We start from the raw sequence: 19,177 nt of genomic DNA on the forward strand, positions 1-19,177 counted from the left end.
ACCAGACTAACCTTCTCGAATAACTCGCAAAGTTAGTTACTCTATCCACCGTGGTCCCCTCCAGCAAAGAGAAAGGAACGATCCTTTTAAATGCTTGAGAATTGAGAAGAAGCAAATGATGGTCAACCTTCTAAATTTTTAAAAATAGTGAATCTTTTAATTTTGAAATTTATTTGAAAATTAACCTGTTGTATGGTTGGTCAATGGGTTATAAAGGGCATTCAATAATAATTATTGAAATTGCACAATTTACAGTAAGTAATCAAAAACTACTATTTGAAAATGTGAAAATGATGCCAAATTTTAGAAACTCATTTAATAACAAAAAAAATTAATTCCAAAGCATATGGTATTTTAAAAATTGAAAATTGTAACAATAATAATAATAATGAAAAACATAAATCTATTAAATGTAATAAAAAATTATACTATTTACCCTTTTTTTTAAAAAAAAAAAGGGTCCCAACAACCTATCTTTGGAGATAAAGATAAAGATATAATAATTACCAAACTTTATCATCTTAAAATTTTAAATTTTTTAGTTGGAACTAAATAATTAAATTCATATTTACTATTCTTATTACATATAAAAACTATTTTGAAACCTAGAATAATAAATTTAAATTAGTAATTATAAATATAAATACTTATGATTAATAAATATTCTCTTAAAATATGCTTCATAAATCAAATATTTTTAAACTACTAATAAATACTTCCTTAAAATACAAACAAAGTCAAACAGAATTGATAGATGATTGACTTCTTTACAAACAAATGTTGACATCAGTTTAATTTTTTTTTTTTACTATAGATATGTTGGAAGAGATAAAATTTATTTTGATAATTTTTACATAGTTTAATCTCATGATTTTTTATTATGCCAACAAAAAAAATGTTTTCTTAAAATCTGTATTTATTTATTTAATAAATACTTATGGATAATAAATTAATATATCTTTATTATATATATATATATATATATACATTTTTTTATATTTAATAAAGATGACTTTTTTAAAATACGAAATTGCATAATTAATACTTTGTATTAATGTGAAATTAATTCTGTTTCATAATTATTGTGACTTTTTATGTAGAGTATGAAATTACATAATTATCCTCAAAATCTTTGAGGGAAAAAGTTAGACTTGGTGTACATTACTTTATAATTTATATAATAAAGATAAAATAAAGATGACTTTTTTTAAATATGAAATTGCATAATTAATACCTTCGTATTTTAATATTAATACAAAAGTATTTATAAATAATTACGTGACCTTTTGTATTAATATGAAATTATATTTCATAGTTGTTGCAACGTTATTTTTAGAATATGAAATTAAATAATTATCCTTAAAAGTTTTTTTGAGGAAAATTTAGACATGGTGTATATTAATAAAGATATTTCATAGTTGTTGCAACTAGCTTGAAGTTAAAAATTTAATTGAAACTTAAAAAATTGACTTATTAAATTATAAGATTTTGATATGATTAACGCTGAACTGAAGTAATTATGTAAAATAATAATAAAATTATGATTTATTTTAAAAAAATAATTAGAAAATTTGATAAATATATTAAAGATGAGAAAAAAGAAAATATAAAAAAAAATTAAAAATTAGTGTTTAAAAAACATTAGTTCAAATCACCAAATATTTAGTTGTTCCTCTCAACTTAAAGGAATACTCATTACTATATTTTAAAGTCAATAATGTCTTTTCTTCTTTTCTTTTCCATATGAGATCATAACTTTGATACAGGCCCCAAATAACACTAAAGCTTTACACAAATCTCTCTATGTCTCCCCATATCATAAGAGAAAACACATTCTCTTTAACTGAATTTTAAAAGGCCAAACAAAATGAAGGGTTTCAGCTCAATTAGTTAAGCATGGTGTGTGGGTTAATGTAAACATCTGGCCAAACAGAAAACATGGGCAAGCCTCCGTTGAGGAAGTACTTTGATAAAATCCGGTTTGTGTTTTTCACCTCCTTTATCTTATGTTTGTCATTGCTTCTCTTGGACTATTACATGGCTGTGAGTGGTCATGGCATTACCTTTTTATTTTTCAACATGAATGATGCAAAACAAGCACACATGCCTAAACCCTCAAATTCTTCTTTCAATCTTAATGACACTGCCGATTGTCCTAGAAAATCTAATCATACCAATCAAAATGGTGTAACAAGTGGTGCCTCCAATATACCAAGGCGCATTGTAGAGAATCACACAGAGACCATAGTTCCTGCAGCACATGGTGAAGTGGATAAGAGAGTCCACATGAATTCCCCTCCTTTGGATAGAGACAATGTTGGAGTTGTTACAAATGTTCCCACAAGAAATTTGGATTCTTGTTCTGGTCAATATATCTATGTTTATGATCTTGCTAGCAGGTTCAATGAAGATTTGCTGAAAGGGTGTCACTCTCTCAGGAAGTCGATAGATATGTGTCTTTACATGTCTAACTTAGGCCTTGGACCTAAGGTTATTGAGAAATCAAAGGAGAAGGTTTTGTTGAAGGAAAGCTGGTATGCAACCAACCAATTTTCACTTGAAGTTATTTTCCATAACACACTGAAGAACTACAAGTGCTTAACCAATGATTCCTCACAGGCTTCTGCTATATATGTACCCTACTATGCTGGCCTTGATGTGGGTCAGTACCTCTGGGGAGGCTTCAATGTTTCAATCAGAGATGCTTCACCAAAAGAACTAGTGAAATGGCTGGCACGACAACCCGAGTGGAAAAGAATGTGGGGTAGGGATCATTTCATGGTTGTAGGGAGAATTGGTTGGGACTTCAGGAGAAGAACAGAAAATAATAATGACTGGGGCACCAAGCTAATGCTTTTGCCAGAAGCAAGAAACATGTCAATTTTGCTAATTGAATCTGGTTCAAAGGACAATGAGTTTCCAATCCCATATCCAACTTACTTTCACCCCTCCAAGGATAAAGAGTTTTTTCAGTGGCAGAAAAAAATGATAAAAGTTTCAAGGCCTTACTTGTTTTCATTTGCAGGTGCTTCAAGGCATTCATCATCCTCCATCAGAAATGAAATAATCAAACAATGTCAATCCTCTAGGAGCTGCAAACTTCTAAGTTGCAATGATGGTCATAATTATTGCAATGATCCTGTGCATGTTACAAAGGTGTTTCAGAGCTCAGTTTTCTGTTTACAGCCTCCAGGGGATTCATTCACTAGGAGATCAACTTTTGACTCAATTTTGGCAGGTTGCATTCCCGTTTTCTTTCATCCAGAATCAGCATATAACCAATATTTGTGGCATTTGCCCAGAAATGGTTCTAGCTACTCTGTGTACATACCAGAAAGAGATGTCAGAGAGAAGAGAGTAATGATCAATGAGAAGTTGTCTAAGGTTCCAAAAAGTGAAGTGTTGGAAATGAGAAAGGAGATAATAAGTCTTATTCCAAGAATAATATATCGTTATCCAAGTTCTAGATCAGTGACCGTTGAAGATGCATTTGGTATAGCAGTTAAGGGAATTCTTGGGAGAATAGAAGCAGTAAGAAGGAACATTACAAATGTCAATTATACCATTTCCTAATGTGCAGGAGACAAGGATTCTATGTTTCTCTTTGCCTCAGGTTCAATTATCCAGTCAGGTGAAATTACAAATTAAATAAAAAAATTCAGAAAATATATCCCTTTTCGAGATGGATTTTAAAGGCACTCTTTTAAGAACTTGGAATGGTCTTGCAGGCAGAAGATGTTGTCACTTAGCTGCATGTTCAGTTCAGTTTGATTTTCACCCGGATAAGACTTTGTTGTTATTTTTTCAGAATAGACATATCCTATGTATTTCCCCCAATAAATATTGCGTTGTTATTCATTTTTAAGGCAAAGGTTCGATCTCAATTCTAATGTGGTGATGTCCTAGGTACATACATGTATTTTTTTATTCGTCTACCTTGTATGGGGTTCATTTATTTGTAGAAGAAAATCTTTGAACCTATAACAGGGTTATTTCTCAAATCAAAGAATTTGAGGTTGGAAATGAAGAATTCTGAAGCTAATGAGACGGGGTGTTTAGGAATAAAATCAAAGACAAAAATCTGAATATGTTTTGTTAATATCCAATACAATAATAGTAATCAATCTCTAATCAAGGAAGAATTAATATGTATCCGAATGTCTTTAGTGATGTGTCCAATTGGACATGTATAGTGTGTTTGAAGTAGTAGACCGTTGATGTTTGAGTTAGACGACTGATGTGTGTGTATATGCTGTAGAAATTCATTTCTAAAGAAGAAAGAAATACATAAATACGGGCATATACTTTTTCAATAATGATTTTATATACTTTTTTTTGTTATTTTTTATAACCCTTTTTCCATCATTTTTTGTTTTTTTATCTTTCCTTTTCTTTCTCTTCACTTGACCTATTGCATCTCACGTATTTTTTGTTATCTTTCTATCTTTCTCATCATTCAAAATAGATACACTTCTAAAAAATTATAAGACCATCAATTTTCATAATTTTTAAGACATCTTCCTTTTCACTAATTTTTTTAATAAAAAGATAAAAAATATTATTTCATTGTAATTTTTTTAAAGTAGAGATATAGTAATCCTATAATTTAATGTAAATACACTAGCACTAATCCAGTACTACAGAACTCATCAGTCAGGAAACAACAAACCTGAGGATCACTAAATCATATAGCAGTTCAATAACAAAATTTGATAAGAGGATCATGCTACTCCTTCAAACACACACCTGGATTCAAGCACCACTGAACATATGAGTATGAAAAGGATGCATCGAAATTCTTGAGTCAGGTCCACGAATGGAAATTAAAATAATATCCTGTATGATGTTCTGCCTATGAAAGATCTTTTCGTTTAAATCAATATTATCTAATGTGTTCCAAGAGTACACATATAACACCCCCACCAAACTACTCTTCACTTGCTTGCATAATCTTTGTTCCAAGCAACAAAAACTCGTGCTGTGAGTTGTGTGATTTTACAGATGCGGGTAAGTAACTATTCAGATCCACCCAACCAACCATAGCAAAATGACAACTATAAATGTCACCACTAGTTAAGGTAGTCTAACTCATTTGGTTGAATATAACGCGTGATTTGTTATAATTTCCTTAACACTGTTTTTTATTCTCAGATAAAAAAAAAAAAAAGCAGCCACCACTTACCACGACGTTCCTCCTTAGCAGATTATCACCACTACGGAGCCTGTTTCTGACAAGTCTCCAAAGGAAAAAAAAATGATCTTTGGAGGGACTTTCAGATTCCAAGTATTTGCCAAAGTGTCATCAATACAAGAACCGAATTGAAGATCTCACAAAGCTATGTATGTAGTTTCCTGATTGATCTTTCCGCCACCTCCATGAATAATCCAACACAGCCACTTCGATCTCCATTAAAAACCTCTTAAACACTTGGATTTCCCAAGCAAACCACTCCCCTTGAACCCATTTATATTCACCCATTATTCATGATCATGACTCATGAGTGTAGGCCAACATTAATTATTTAATTTTCCCAATATTTGAGTTTAGGAGAATTATATATTATACGAATTAAAACTGAAAAATAATGAATGAGCAATCACTTGCAGTGTGATTAAAGAAGCTTTAAAAAATAAGAATACATACATACATACCGTGAATAAGGGAGAAGGGCTGCTGCCATTAGGAAAATGTGATCCCTGAACGCACTCTTCCAAGTTCCAACTAGCATCTTTCAACCTCTTCACAGTAACCCAGTAATTATGTAACTATCAACCCCGTTTCCATCACTTCCCAATCAGCAAATCCTCCAAACCAGGGCTTGTCCATGGCGCCAGTGAACTGCTCCACTGCGTCAAGAAAACGAATAGAAAACTGACTTAACTCCTTCGTGCATACTTCATTTGGCTCAGGGGAATATAGATCAGTTGATAGAACTCGGCTCTTGCAATTTAATCTTTGCAACTACGAGTTGAATGTCTAATTGTTCAGGCCATAATGATAGAGGATAATGATAGTATCGTGTACTACCCTTTTTGCATGCTTCTTGGATCTGTTCCCCAAAAATAACGAAGTTAGCAATAATACTGTTCTCTTTTTATTTTTTTATCTGGTATCAAGGATTTATCATAATTTACACACTCTACTGAACTTAAGATGCAAAAATCAATGAATAATTTGTAAACAGGCTTTTATAATTTACATGATATTATATCATTAATTACTTCAGCAGTTATATATATTTGCAATATTCATATCACCTATAACTAAAAATTATCCAGTCCATTACACCAGTAATTTGTAAAAATTCAAAATATACCTAAAACGTAAATTTTTAATAAAAGAATAAAACTTATGGATAATAAAAAATATAAATTAAAATTTAAAAATAGATCTTGAAAATTTTAATCTAAAAATAAAAATAATTTTATTTAATGAAATATTACTTTAATAATTAATTGTTAGTAATAAGTAAAATAAAAACTATAACTTTTAATTAATAATTAAGTAGATTTCGATTTTTATAATATAAAAGGTGGATTTTGGAATTTCATATAGTGGGTGGCTATATATATATATAGTTATAAATAAGGTGGCTGAAGCCTAAAGGTCTACATTGTGCTGCTTCTCTATGGTGTTGCTATCTGGTGTCTCTGGAACAACTATAGAAAATCAATGAAGACCATTTCGATACTAAATGATAATGGGGAAGCATTGCCCAAGATCTGGACCCAACCGTATAATATCATAAACATATATGTATGATTATCAATATTATAATAAAAGAATCTCAATCTTAATGCATTGAATGTATGTTGTGAAGCACATCTCTTGAGAAATATTCATGTACGGAATTACAGTACTATTAATTTTGGTTTTTGATCCTTTGCATGATTTTATTTTTAATGCTTTCTTCAATTAAACAGTAATGCTTTGATTACTTTCCATTGTTATTCAGTCTTTTCAAGTAAAAAAGGAAATTTTCAATGTCAATAATATCTTTTCCACTTTTCTTTTCCATATCAGATCATTCCTTTGATAAAGTCCCCAAATCACACACAAACTTTGCATTACACAAATCTCTCTATGTCACCCTCTCCCCATATCATCAGAGAAAAACACATTCACTTTTACTGAATCTCAAAAGGCGAAAAAGAAAACATGGACAACCCTCCGTTGAGCAAGTACTTTGATAAAATCCGGTTTGTGTTTTTCACCTCCTTCATTTTTTGTATGTCATTACTTCTCTGGGACTATTATATGGCTGTGAGTGATCGTGGCATTACATTTTTACCCTCAAATTCTTCTTTCAATTATAATGAAAATGCCGATTGTCCTAGAAAATTTAATCATACCAATCAAAATAGTGTATCAAGTGGGGCCTCCAATATACCAAGGTACATTGTAGAGAATCACACAAAGACCATAGTTCCTGCAGCACATGGTGAAGTGGATAAGAGAGTCCACATGAGTTCCCCTCCTTTGAATAGAGACAATGTTGGACTTGTTTCAAATTTGTCCACAAGAAATTTGGATTCTTGTTCAGGTCAATATGTCTATGTTTATGATCTTGCTAGCAGGTTCAATGAGGATTTGCTGAAGGGGTGTCACTCTCTCATGAAGTGGGATGATATGTGCCCTTACATGTCTAACTTAGGCCTTGGACCGAAGGTTATTGAGAAATCAAAGGAGAAGGCTCTGTTGAAGGAAAGCTGGTATGCAACTAACCAATTTTCACTTGAGGTTATTTTCCATAACACAATGAAGAACTACAAGTGCTTAACCAATGATTCCTCACTGGCTTCTGCTATATATGTACCCTACTATGCTGGCCTTGATGTGGGTCAGTACCTGTGGGGAGGCTTCAATGTTTCAATCAGAGATGCTTCACCAAAAGAACTAGTGAAATGGCTGGCGCAACAACCCGAATGGAAAAGAATGTGGGGTAGAGATCATTTCATGGTTGTAGGGAGAGTTGGTTGGGACTTCAGGAGAAGAACAGAAAATAATGATGACTGGGGCACCAAGCTAATGCTTTTGCCAGAAGCAAGAAACATGTCAATTATGCTAATTGAATCTGGCTCAAAGGTCAATGAGTTTCCAATCCCATATCCAACTTACTTTCACCCCTCCAAGGATAAGGAGGTTTTTCAGTGGCAGAAAAAAATGATAAAAGTGAAAAGGCCTTACTTGTTTTCATTTGCAGGTGCTCCAAGGCCTAATTCTAATTCATCATCCTCCATCAGAAATGAGATAATCAAACAATGCCAATCCTCTAGGAGTTGCAAACTTCTAAGTTGCAATGATGGTCATAATTATTGCAATGATCCTGTGCATGTTACAAAGGTGTTTCAGAGCTCAGTTTTCTGTTTACAGCCTCCAGGGGATTCATTCACTAGGAGATCAACTTTTGACTCAATTTTGGCAGGTTGCATTCCTGTTTTCTTTCATCCAGAATCAGCATATAACCAATATTTGTGGCATTTGCCCAGAAATGGTTCTAGCTACTCTGTGTACATACAAGAAAGAGATGTCAAAGAGAAGAGAGTAATGATCAATGAGAAATTGTCTAGAGTTCCAAAAAGTGAAGTGTTGGCAATGAGAAAGGAGATTGTAAGACTTATTCCAAGGATAATATATCGTTATCCAAGTTCTAGATTAGAGACCATTGAAGATGCATTTGATATAGCAGTTAAGGGAATTCTTGGGAGAATAGAAGCAGCAAGAAGGAACTTCACAAATGTCAATTATACCATTTCCTAGCGTGCAGGAGAGAAGGATGCTCATGTTTCTTTTTGCCTCAGGTTCGATTATCAACTCAGGTGAAATTACAAATTAAATAAATAAAATTCAAAAAATATAACCCTTTTCAAGATGGATTTTAAAGGCACTCTTTTGCAGGCAGATGATGTTGTTAGTTAGTTGCATTTTTATTTCATTTTGATTTTGACCTAGTGGGATAAGGGTTTATTGTTGTTATTTTTTTCAGAATAGACATATCTTATGTATTTTGCCCCAACAATATTGCGTTGTTATTCAGTTTTAAGGCGAAGGTTCAATCTCAATTCTAAAGTGGTGATGTCCTAGGTACATACATGTATTTTTTTTTATTCGTTAGGTTTATATATATGTATGATCAAAATACAGTTTTCAGTGTTGAGTTTAATCTTTTCCATTAAAAGTTACAAACTCACATTTCTCGAGAGTATTGACTCTGGCATGCCTGATGCCTAGAAGGCCAAGATAGGAGTTCTTCCAAGGTGGACCGGTGTTTCCTTGTGATTGAGGAAATACTATGTAAGATAGTTTAATATATAGAAAAGACACTCCCATGTCCAACTATATCCTATTTTGATGTAATAACAAACTAATTTTACTTTTAACTGTGGTATAATCCATATTCATGAGTGTAAGTCAATTTTCCTACTACTTATCTTTACTTTGGTCACCAAATCCATGACATTTACAATGTATTAGATGAATAAAACTGAATAATTAATGACCAACCACTTTGGTGTGAGTGAGTTAATATTTGATTTAATTGCACTTAGATGTTTTTGAGATTTATGCCACATGGTCATCCCTGCAGAGTTGGGAGACCAAGGATAGTAGGATACCGTCGTCTGTAGGATCAGATTCAAACGATGATGTGTATAAAGCCTCTGTCCAAGGCTAGCTTCAGGCCATATTCGATTTTGTTTGACCAATAATTAAAAGACAAAAAGAAAGAAATAATAAGATACTAGCCGGAAAATCACATAATATTGCACATATTTCGTTACTTTTTAAAAAGGAATATTACAGATTATTTTAGGATTAAATTTGTTTTTTTTATCTCTAAACTTTTTGTCAAATTTATTTTTAATTTCTAAATATTTTTTTTAGCGTTTTTCGTCCCCTACATTTTTTTCTCTATTAACAGTTTTAATGTCACTTACCTGATTGTGTGGCAAATGGTAATCACGATTCATAACTTGTTACGTCATGACACAGTTCAATTTTGATATTCACTCAATAAATTATTTTTAATAATAATAATAATAATTAAATATTTAAAAAAGAATGAATGTTGAAATCATAAATATTAACTATCTTAATTTGATTAAGTTATATCTTTAAACCATGGAATGTGATGATTGTGGTTGATTTAATTTTTTTCACATATCAAAAATTGAATACAGATTATTCTTTTAAATAGATTATTGGGCACATTAGTATTAAAAAAAAGCCACAATAATGAAAGATAATAATTAAATTAACACTTAATAATAATAGTAATAATAATAACAATAAAATAGGGATCTTCATGGCTTGGGCGACACAATGTTGAAGAATTTGGAAACCACTTAAAGGAAGAATGGCCTGGTTATCCAAACTTCTAATAAATAAGGTAAAAAAATCTGACATGAAACCAGACAGATAATTAGGCAAATGAGATCTGCTAATTGTATTTACAAATTTGATGACAAAGATTTTTCTCCTCCATTTTTTTATACTCATGTTCATAGTGATAAATATAGAAAATTAGTTCATATATACTTGCAGAATAAATTAATTTTACAATGTAATCCAATCTCAAATTAAAAGAGATAAGTTTATAAACATAAATAATAATTATTTTAAGAATTTAGTAATCATGTATGTATAAATCATATGAAATATTTTATTATTATTGGTATGATTTTTAAAATTTGTCAATTTGTTTAATGAGGGAGAGGTGTTATCATTAATATTTTATGTCAATTTTTGTATTCTACATTATCTCTCTTCCTTTAGATAATAATATAAATTTATTTATTTAAGAATATAATATTATAATTATTATAAAAAATAACAAACTTATCTTACATAATCATTTATAATTTAATGATAATATAATACATTATTGATATATCCACTTATTTTCTTTTATTTTAAAAATATTATGAATAATATTTTTTTATTAATTAATTATATAAAACTGTTTTATACTGTATATGAGTCTATATTTTATAAGTATTAATGGTATGCTTGATTTACATGATAAAAAATAAAAAATATAAAAATAAAGATAAATTTGAATTGAGATAGAATATAATGGATTTGTGAAAAATAAAAGATAGAGTATAACCAATAGGTCCCAATAAAAAAAGTACAAAAGTTTATCTTTAATAATATTTCCATCTTTCATTCAAAACACACTCTAAACTCATATTTGTAATTGTTGTTTGTTGCACAACTAGAAAGGGAATATACTATTAATATACTAGTATTTTTATTTATTTTCACAGCTTCAAAACTAGGGTCGTCCACTGAGGAAACAAAGGAGCAGGGAGCACCGCAATCGCAAGGGTTTGTTCGATTTCATTGTCTTCTTTGTCTCGCTGGTCAATTCTCACCAGTGCCCAAACATAAACAATCTCAACGCACAATCGCACATAGCCTAATCCTAAACGCATCGTTTCGCGCTAAATGCTTCGCAACAGAGTGCGCTAGCTTGTTTGCTCAGACTCACTGGCGCCATGGCTCTTTCACTCGGCAAGCTCTTCATTCTCGTCGGCGCAGGTTCACACACACTGTCATTCTCTTTATTTAATTTTAATTATTTTCTCCAAATCTTTTTTTCCCCCAAAATTGATGCCATCTCAATTTAGGTTCGTTTGCTCGTGGTGGCACGTTAATCTAGGTTTTTCGACGAAACTCGAATTTTGAATGCCTCACTGAAATGCGTTCGTTTGCTTGTTTGTGTTTTAGGTATAGCTGGTTCAGTAATTGCAAAAGAAGGGCGTCTGCCAGATGTCTCTGGTCTCGCCTCTGGTGCTTTTAAGGTTGGGTTTTGAAAGCTCAACATGTTTCTCTGGGTGCTGCTGTTTTTGTTATTTTTTGTATGCATTTTTTTTCCACTAGTGAAGGATGTATACATTTAATGAACTATGCTGACGGGTACAAATTGATAAATGCAATTTTTTTTCCCTCTCGGTAAATGATGCTTATGATTTTGCTACCCCTCCCATGTTTTAAGATGCAATTATCCTCTTTTCGGTGTCCAAAGTGGTATGATTGAGATGATATTTAAAACAACAGAAGTTCAAGGAGAGCTAGTCTGTACTGTAGCTACGTTGTGTGAATGTGTAGGAGAGGGTTTATGGTATGGGGGGTGCAATTTCTAGACCTAAGGTAAGGGTATGGGGGGAATTGTATTTCAGAAATCGAATTTATAAAACAAAAAAAAATAGTGTTGAAGACTATCATAATGCTCTAACTCATGCAAGCAAAAAGAGAATGGCAACATATAGGATTTGATTTATTTTACTACAATGTACACTACAAAGCAATATAGATGAGAATGGCATACATATGGGATTCCTGTTAAGGGGACTATTTTGGGTATAATATGTGATTATAAGGAGAAGATGATGGAAACTTTCCTAAGGTAGTTTAGTCATGTAAGAAGGCCAATAGAGGCTCTAGTCTAGTAGTGAGACAAATGGATCAAAGGAAACATATGGAAGATAGTTTGATTAGATGAAGGCCAAGGAAATATTAGGAGACACTATTAAAAAATAGTAAAAAGACCATGTTCTAAATAGTTTTACTAAAACTTTGGTTTTTTAATAGAACCCTGCTTGATCTATGTGGCTGATTCCACCTGTTGGGATACACTGGTTGTTGTTGTATGTACTTGAGAAGTTTAGGCAAATTCTTTCAACTTGTCTTGTATCCTAAAATCCCAAGTTTGGCAATATTTTGGTTGCTATTATTTTATATCTGTGATTGGGTCCAATTTCTATTAATATAGTGAGTATATGGTAACTGTCATTTATTCTTGGTAATCAAGTATGCAGGCTTTTTACTGATTGTAGACTTTTTTGCCAGGTTGTTTTGAGGCAACTTAAAAGCGATGATCCTGCTCCAACTGTTAAAAAGCAGCCGCATAATGATGCTTTGTTGGCTCAGGTATGCATGTCGTTGTTGTTGTTGTTGCCTTTTCATTATTGATTATATTTAATTTTATTTTAATTAGGAATAGTTCTTTGTCTAGTTAAGTTTAGTCTCATGCATCATGCTGAACATCATTTAGTGAATCATATACATGACTTGAGTTCTGAGCATATGCATATTTTTTTTACTCATATATATGTCTTATTCATAACACCTGAAGTTGTATTTTGAACATATGCTATGTACAAGTAAATGTATATAATGTTAATGCTAATCTTAACAATTAACCTTGTACTTGTCTGAGAACTAAAAATAGCTTCTGCTGCATGTTTCAAAATTGAAACAAACAACTGGGTCACAAGTACTATAATTCATAGCATTGATTCTGTTACAACATTCATTCTGAAGTAGGTTGTGATCTGATCATAAATTATTTAAAGTTAAAGTGCATGCTGGGTCTGCTGCTTTGGGAATTTATGAAGTTACACTGTGCATTCATTTTTATCATAGATTCCCAATATAGAGTGCTAATAATGCTGAGTTCTGACATTCTATGAATTGAATAAAAACATTTATATGATTAAAGTTATATCTTTTAGCACTTAGCAGTTGAAGTGGGATTTTTATTTCCCCCCTGTTGAATTGGCTACTAAAACAAATGCTATATTTGTAAATATATACCAATATAGCAATACAGGGGTAATTGAAAATTCTGATTAACTGTTAATCTACAGGTTAACAGTCTTCGGCAGGAACTACAACTTCTTGCTAGAGATAGATCAATCACTATTGTAAATGCAAGTGGAACAGGTACTGGTTAGCTACTTTCTTATACACATTATAGGGGCCTTTTGTTATTTCTTCAGCAATTTAATAAATGTTGACGTGTTAATTTGCAAACCCATGATAACTGGTTTTAATTGTGGGCTGTCTCCATACTCTACACAAGCTAAACAATGTTTCCTTATTATTTTTTACTCCTGTTTTATTTTCTGACTTGTTTGGGAAATGCACAGGTGGGAGAAAATATGCAACAGTGATTGTTATTGTTGTGGTAGGATATGGATACGTTTGGTGGAAGGTAATGTCTTTTCTCTCTCAATTGTTGATTTAAGTAACAGGATGCTGTAGTGATACATTCTTGTTGGAAGCTTTATGGCTAATTTGAATTTAAATATTGGTGCTTATAACGAGTGCCATCTGCTCTTTGCACATGGATACTCTCCACTTAATTTCTCTCCCTCCACTTAATTTCAACTCATGTTACTAATATTTTCCACATAATTTAGAGCAGAATCAACTATCCATTACTTGCTGTTAGATGATTATTAGTTGGCAGGTTTGCATGGAGTGGCAAATCCAGGAATTTTAGTTTCTGGGAATAAAATTTATGCACCCAAAAAGAGAACTCTTAAAACTATGGAAGAAAATCAATAATTTTGTTGCTTGTTATATTACAAAAATCTACATGTATTATTCCCACAAATTCTTGAAGGCTTGTCCCTTCTCTCTTACACTTAGATCTGTCATAGTACATGAATTTAGCTATACTAAACTTTATGCCTGAGCAGCTGGCTGCTAGTTCACTTATTCTCTAATTTTTTTAAAAATGAATTTTCTTTTATCTCACCATACTATCTCCAAATCTTCAACTACCCCACTCTCTTATGAATGAGTTTTATGGCTCTTGTGCGTTTGCAGGGATGGAAGCTTCCTGATCTGATGTTTGCAACAAGGCGTGGTTTGTCTGATGCTTGCACATCAATTGGTAATCAGATGGGAAAGCTTTATGAATCAATTGGGGTAATTTTTCCCTTTTATTGCATAGTTTGCTCTTCTTAGACTGTGTCAAAACCAGACATTCTTTATTAAAGATGACAATGAATGATAAGTTGATAACTATCTGTTAACTAGAGTACAGCTATATAACAAAATGTCAAGGAGCAAATCATTAAATATTTTTAGTAACATAATTATGTATTATTTATTCTGATGCTTTTGAACTAGAAAATACGTAACATATGAACTTGATGATGATCTTAGTTTGTTCATGTTTTATACATCGAGCTCATGTGTGGTTCCCCTGAAACACTGGAAGTGCACGTTAGGATAAATGTGTCATTTAGATCAACAGAGAGACAAAAAATACTACTTAATTGAGCTCATTCTCTTTATTATGACTGCATTCAAATAATCTTTGAGCTTGATTTTACTGTCAAGCCTTTGTGGTAATATTATTCATGTAAATATTTTGTGACCTCGTTAAGTGCATAACTTACATTTATCACTTTCGTTGTGAAAATTGGTATGGTTCCATTATTGAATCGAACAAATCTTATATTTCAAACAAAATTTTGAAAAGGAACTTTGTGTGTTCTATAAATGATGATGCTTTTAAATTTTGCATTCAGCTCAGTTTACTTTTCTTTCTTTATCTGGACATTAAGAATTACACTGACAGTTGTTTTACCATGAAGTTATTGAGAATGAAAAATTACTTATCTGCAATGGTTTCAGGATACCAAGAAGAAATTATCTGCAAGAATCAACGGTCTGGATAAAAATTTAGAAGAATGTGCTGCCATTACTGAAAGTACCAGGGAGGATGTGAGTAAGGATTTTTTATGTCTAATTTTGTCTTCTTCCTTGTTTAACAATAGAATATCTCCTGTTGCAGATATATGTAATTCAACGGAAAGCAGATACAATAAGTGAAGATTCGAAGTCTTTTCATGTTGCAGTCCATGTTCTGGTAAATCAATTGCAACAATTCAGTTATTTCTTTAATTTATTGTTGGGTGTTTTAACTTAAACCTGATTACTTGGCTTCTCAGGAATCTAAAATTAAAGAAATAGAAGAGAAGCAGGTATGGTCAATTTGACTTCAGTCACTGCATAATTTAATTATAGACCTTTTTTAGGTTATGAATATTGTTTATATCTGTGATTTACTGTTTACCGGCTTTAATCTGCTTAGGTGGCCACAATTGAAGGAGTGAACATGTTGTGTCAATTTACCAAGACTTTGGAGAATAGCAGATCCACAGAGTATATTCAGGCATGAACCAGACTTCCATTAGTTACGATGGATATTTTTTTTCTGGCTTTGGCTTTGCAGTCTTAATTTCAGATCTGCTTTCAATTATCTTCTTTCTATTTGTTTGCTGTATATAGTATATAATATAATATACTAAGACATTTTTATATTATATAGGCATCTTCTTCCAGTTCTTCCAGGCCAGCCCTTGAGCTTCCACCAGTTTCACCCTCTTCCAGGGTAAAGCATTTTCCTCAAATCCCATTTATCAATGCAATTATGCCTTTTGGGAGAACTGTTATTATCAATTAGGCATAATAGGCTATTTTATAGGATGTCTTGTTAGTTTAATAGTATATATTTTGTTCATTAGCTTAGTAAATTTATTTAACTATAAGCCAAAGAATGAATGCAGTCAAGTTTGGTTTTATATTGTAGTTCCCCCTTCCCCCACCCCTCAAGGTTTTCCCTTGTTTACTTTCCTTTGAAACTTGTTCCTATGTTTACTCTGTAATCTGAATTATACAGGGTTCACAGTCAGGTTCCGCTAGGCTATCTCTTGAGCCACCATCAGTTACGCCATCATCAAGGGTAACTTCTATATAAATATACAAATAAAGACTTAAACTTGTGCTAGTCTGTTATGAATTATGATTATATTTCCTGGACATGCATGGTCTTGGTATCTGCTTGGTTCGGTAGGTGGATAGTTAGCGAATTTATGATTATATTTCCTGGACATGCATGGTCTTAGTATCTGCATAGTTTGGTAGGTGAATTGAGATGAATGTACACTTGCCTTTAGCAGAAACATGAGAAATAGGAAAATAAAATATACTTATTTTCACTTTGAGCCATGACTTTAATTTATTTTTTCTTCATTCCATCTTATTTTCAATCTTCCCTTCTCACTTACACAAGCAAGCAAACCTCGAACCTAGTAATGCAATTGAAAGGCTCTAGCAGTTGTTCTACATCAAGAATCAGAAAATCATATATCCAAATTAAGGGTGGGGCTATTGGTGCATTTGTTCATTCACAATCCTGTACTTATCAAGACTTTCCCATTCCATCCCATCTCATTAAATATCTTCTACACAAGGGTTTGTGTCATTTTTCTCTTCTCCTTACCACTCATCCAAACCCATCATAAATGTTATGCAGCCTTTGTAAATTTGCTTTTAATTGAAAGCTTTTACTGCTGCTTCACTATTTGTGTTGATCATTAGTTCTTCCTACCATTTGTTTTGCTAACAGACTGCATCCTTGCCACCGACATTGTCTACGGATCCACCATCTCCATCAATTTCTGGTGGATCTTTCCAGGTTTGCAAAATTTCTGATTTGGTAAATTCAGATTATTTTCCTAAAGAGTCATCACTAGGAAACAATTAGTTTTTCGCACGAGATCATGTCTAGAGATGCTTGGCTATGTTTGACTACCAAAAATAACCAATCCCATTAAGTGCGTTTTAACTTTTAAGATAATTTTAAGTGGTTTATATATTTGTGGGTTGTGTCTAACAGTTGACAAGTTTATATTCGATATTTGTGAAATGAAATATTTTCCTTGCAAAAATATATTTTTATTTACGTGATTTTTACAAGGAAATAAAAACTACCCCATTCGGTTTGACTTGTGTCTCCAGTTGTAATTTAATTTTTATTTGCTTGATTTTATCGTCTGTGTTACCCTTATTTATGTCTGGGTATGTGTCTTTTCAGGAACCTAAAGTAGACAAAAGCAATGGATCTAGTTCTGGCTTGTTTGGGTTGATATCTGGCGTCTATGGTCCATTGCTGACAAGAACTCGCAGTGCGACAGATGCAGTAGTCCAAAAAACTCGTTCGACTAGTTAACAGTAGCATGTCTCTTTTTCCTTTTTTGGACCGCAGTAAACTATATATAGATTATTGGACCTATGGTGGGGTTGAAAATCTTCACCAGTTGGTGACTGTTCAGAAGAATTATGAACCGTTAATTATAGTATGCCCGAGCCAAATTATAAACGACTGGGCATTAAATTTTGCAGCAGAGAGGCTGTTTCTCTCGAGTTTCATTAGGATTAAAATTAAAATAAGAATTTGTCCGATATTCAACTGGGAAAGCTGGTAAAGGAAAGAGTCACTATTGAATTGTTCTAAACCCTTTTGTTCACCGTATTATTTTTGAATTTTGAGAATTAGATGTAAAATCTTGTTAAGCATAGTCCTTAGTTTTTTTTTTTTTATTAATTAACTATGTGCCTGTTTTTCCAACTTTTTTTAATAAAAGAAAAAATAACAAAAGTAGGCGGTTGGTTTGTGAAGGTAGTTATTATAGGAATAAAATAATAAATTATAAATTTAGTTATAAGAATAAAATGAGTATATAAATGTGTACACCAAAATATTTTATTTTCCATCATCCTTGTTGCCCACAACCACTGTCTCTTCTTCCATCATGAATGACGGCAAATCTTACAATTGCATGGGAATCATGCATGCATGTTGGGATGATCGTAGTGACAGGAATTGTTCGAGTGGCCATGAGCAAGGATGGTGCTGGAGAGGAGGTTTTGGGAGAGGTCGAGGTGGTTGATGGTGGTGCATGCAGAGAATGCGGCGGTGGGGAGGATGGTGTTGAGGTTGTTTTTGGAAAAGTTGGGGGAGGCAAAGGAAGGGCTGCATAGGGCGGGGGTGGGGACGGTGTCAGAGAGGTTGAAAGCAGCAATGCCTCCGATTGTGACATCACACATGACAACAATCCAGTTGCATGGTGTGGTGTCGTGGTGGTTCTAGTCGGAGAGATGACATTTTGAGGTCGGAGAATTGGAGTTTGGCTTGGAGGAGGTAGAGATTGTCTTGGTTTAGAGAGTGGGGGTAGAGAGAGAAAAGGAAAGAGAAGCAGAAACAAAAATAGTTGTTGAACCATGGTAACCATTTTTTTAAAATTATTAGTTAAAATAAAATATAATAATTGAATTTTTTAAATATGTTAAATAATAAATAATAATATGACTTCAATTTAGATATGTATTAAGTGATTAGATTTGATGATGTAATATTACAGTAAAATATAAAAAAATATTAAGTATATAAAAAAATATTAAGTATATAAATGGACAAAAATGAATTTTAGATGATAAATTAAAAATGACATCTTTTTTATGCTTAGTTGTGTTTGAACATATATCAGGATAAAAAGCTGTAATTCTTCTCTGATGTGATATACTGTGCGT

The 19,177-nt window shown here is 32.3% G+C and overlaps 3 protein-coding genes across 4 annotated transcripts; all 3 read left to right on the forward strand.

Annotated features, from left to right (window-relative positions):
- The first annotated feature begins 1,769 nt into the window (after window positions 1–1,769).
- On the forward strand, window positions 1,770–3,873 carry LOC100792827 (probable xyloglucan galactosyltransferase GT14). Its single transcript, XM_006602946.4, has one exon. It carries the CDS (start codon window positions 1,939–1,941, stop codon window positions 3,571–3,573), a length of 1,635 nt encoding a protein of 544 aa, XP_006603009.1. The 5' UTR covers window positions 1,770–1,938; the 3' UTR covers window positions 3,574–3,873.
- A 3,286-nt stretch (window positions 3,874–7,159) lies between these two features.
- LOC100793351 (probable xyloglucan galactosyltransferase GT14) lies at window positions 7,160–9,315 on the forward strand. Its single transcript, XM_003551762.5, has one exon. It carries the CDS (start codon window positions 7,160–7,162, stop codon window positions 8,759–8,761), a length of 1,602 nt encoding a protein of 533 aa, XP_003551810.3. The 3' UTR covers window positions 8,762–9,315.
- A 1,938-nt stretch (window positions 9,316–11,253) lies between these two features.
- On the forward strand, window positions 11,254–18,166 carry BZIP55 (bZIP transcription factor 55). 2 transcript variants are annotated; one of them, NM_001250063.2, is made up of 14 exons: window positions 11,268–11,542; window positions 11,732–11,805; window positions 12,854–12,934; window positions 13,654–13,729; window positions 13,936–14,000; window positions 14,621–14,722; window positions 15,437–15,526; window positions 15,597–15,671; window positions 15,754–15,786; window positions 15,897–15,977; window positions 16,134–16,196; window positions 16,485–16,547; window positions 17,214–17,282; window positions 17,682–18,166. In NM_001250063.2, exons 1-14 carry the CDS (start codon window positions 11,500–11,502, stop codon window positions 17,814–17,816), a joined length of 1,050 nt encoding a protein of 349 aa, NP_001236992.2. In that variant the 5' UTR covers window positions 11,268–11,499; the 3' UTR covers window positions 17,817–18,166. The 2 variants fall into 2 exon arrangements, with proteins under 2 accessions (XP_006601867.1, NP_001236992.2); XM_006601804.4 differs by lacking the exon at window positions 17,214–17,282 and having other exon boundaries at window positions 11,254–11,542; window positions 17,682–18,102.
- Window positions 18,167–19,177: the final 1,011 nt, after the last annotated feature.

The sequence above is a fragment of the Glycine max genome, chromosome 18 (genome assembly GCF_000004515.6).
Source record: "Glycine max cultivar Williams 82 chromosome 18, Glycine_max_v4.0, whole genome shotgun sequence".
Taxonomy (NCBI): Eukaryota; Viridiplantae; Streptophyta; class Magnoliopsida; order Fabales; family Fabaceae; genus Glycine; species Glycine max.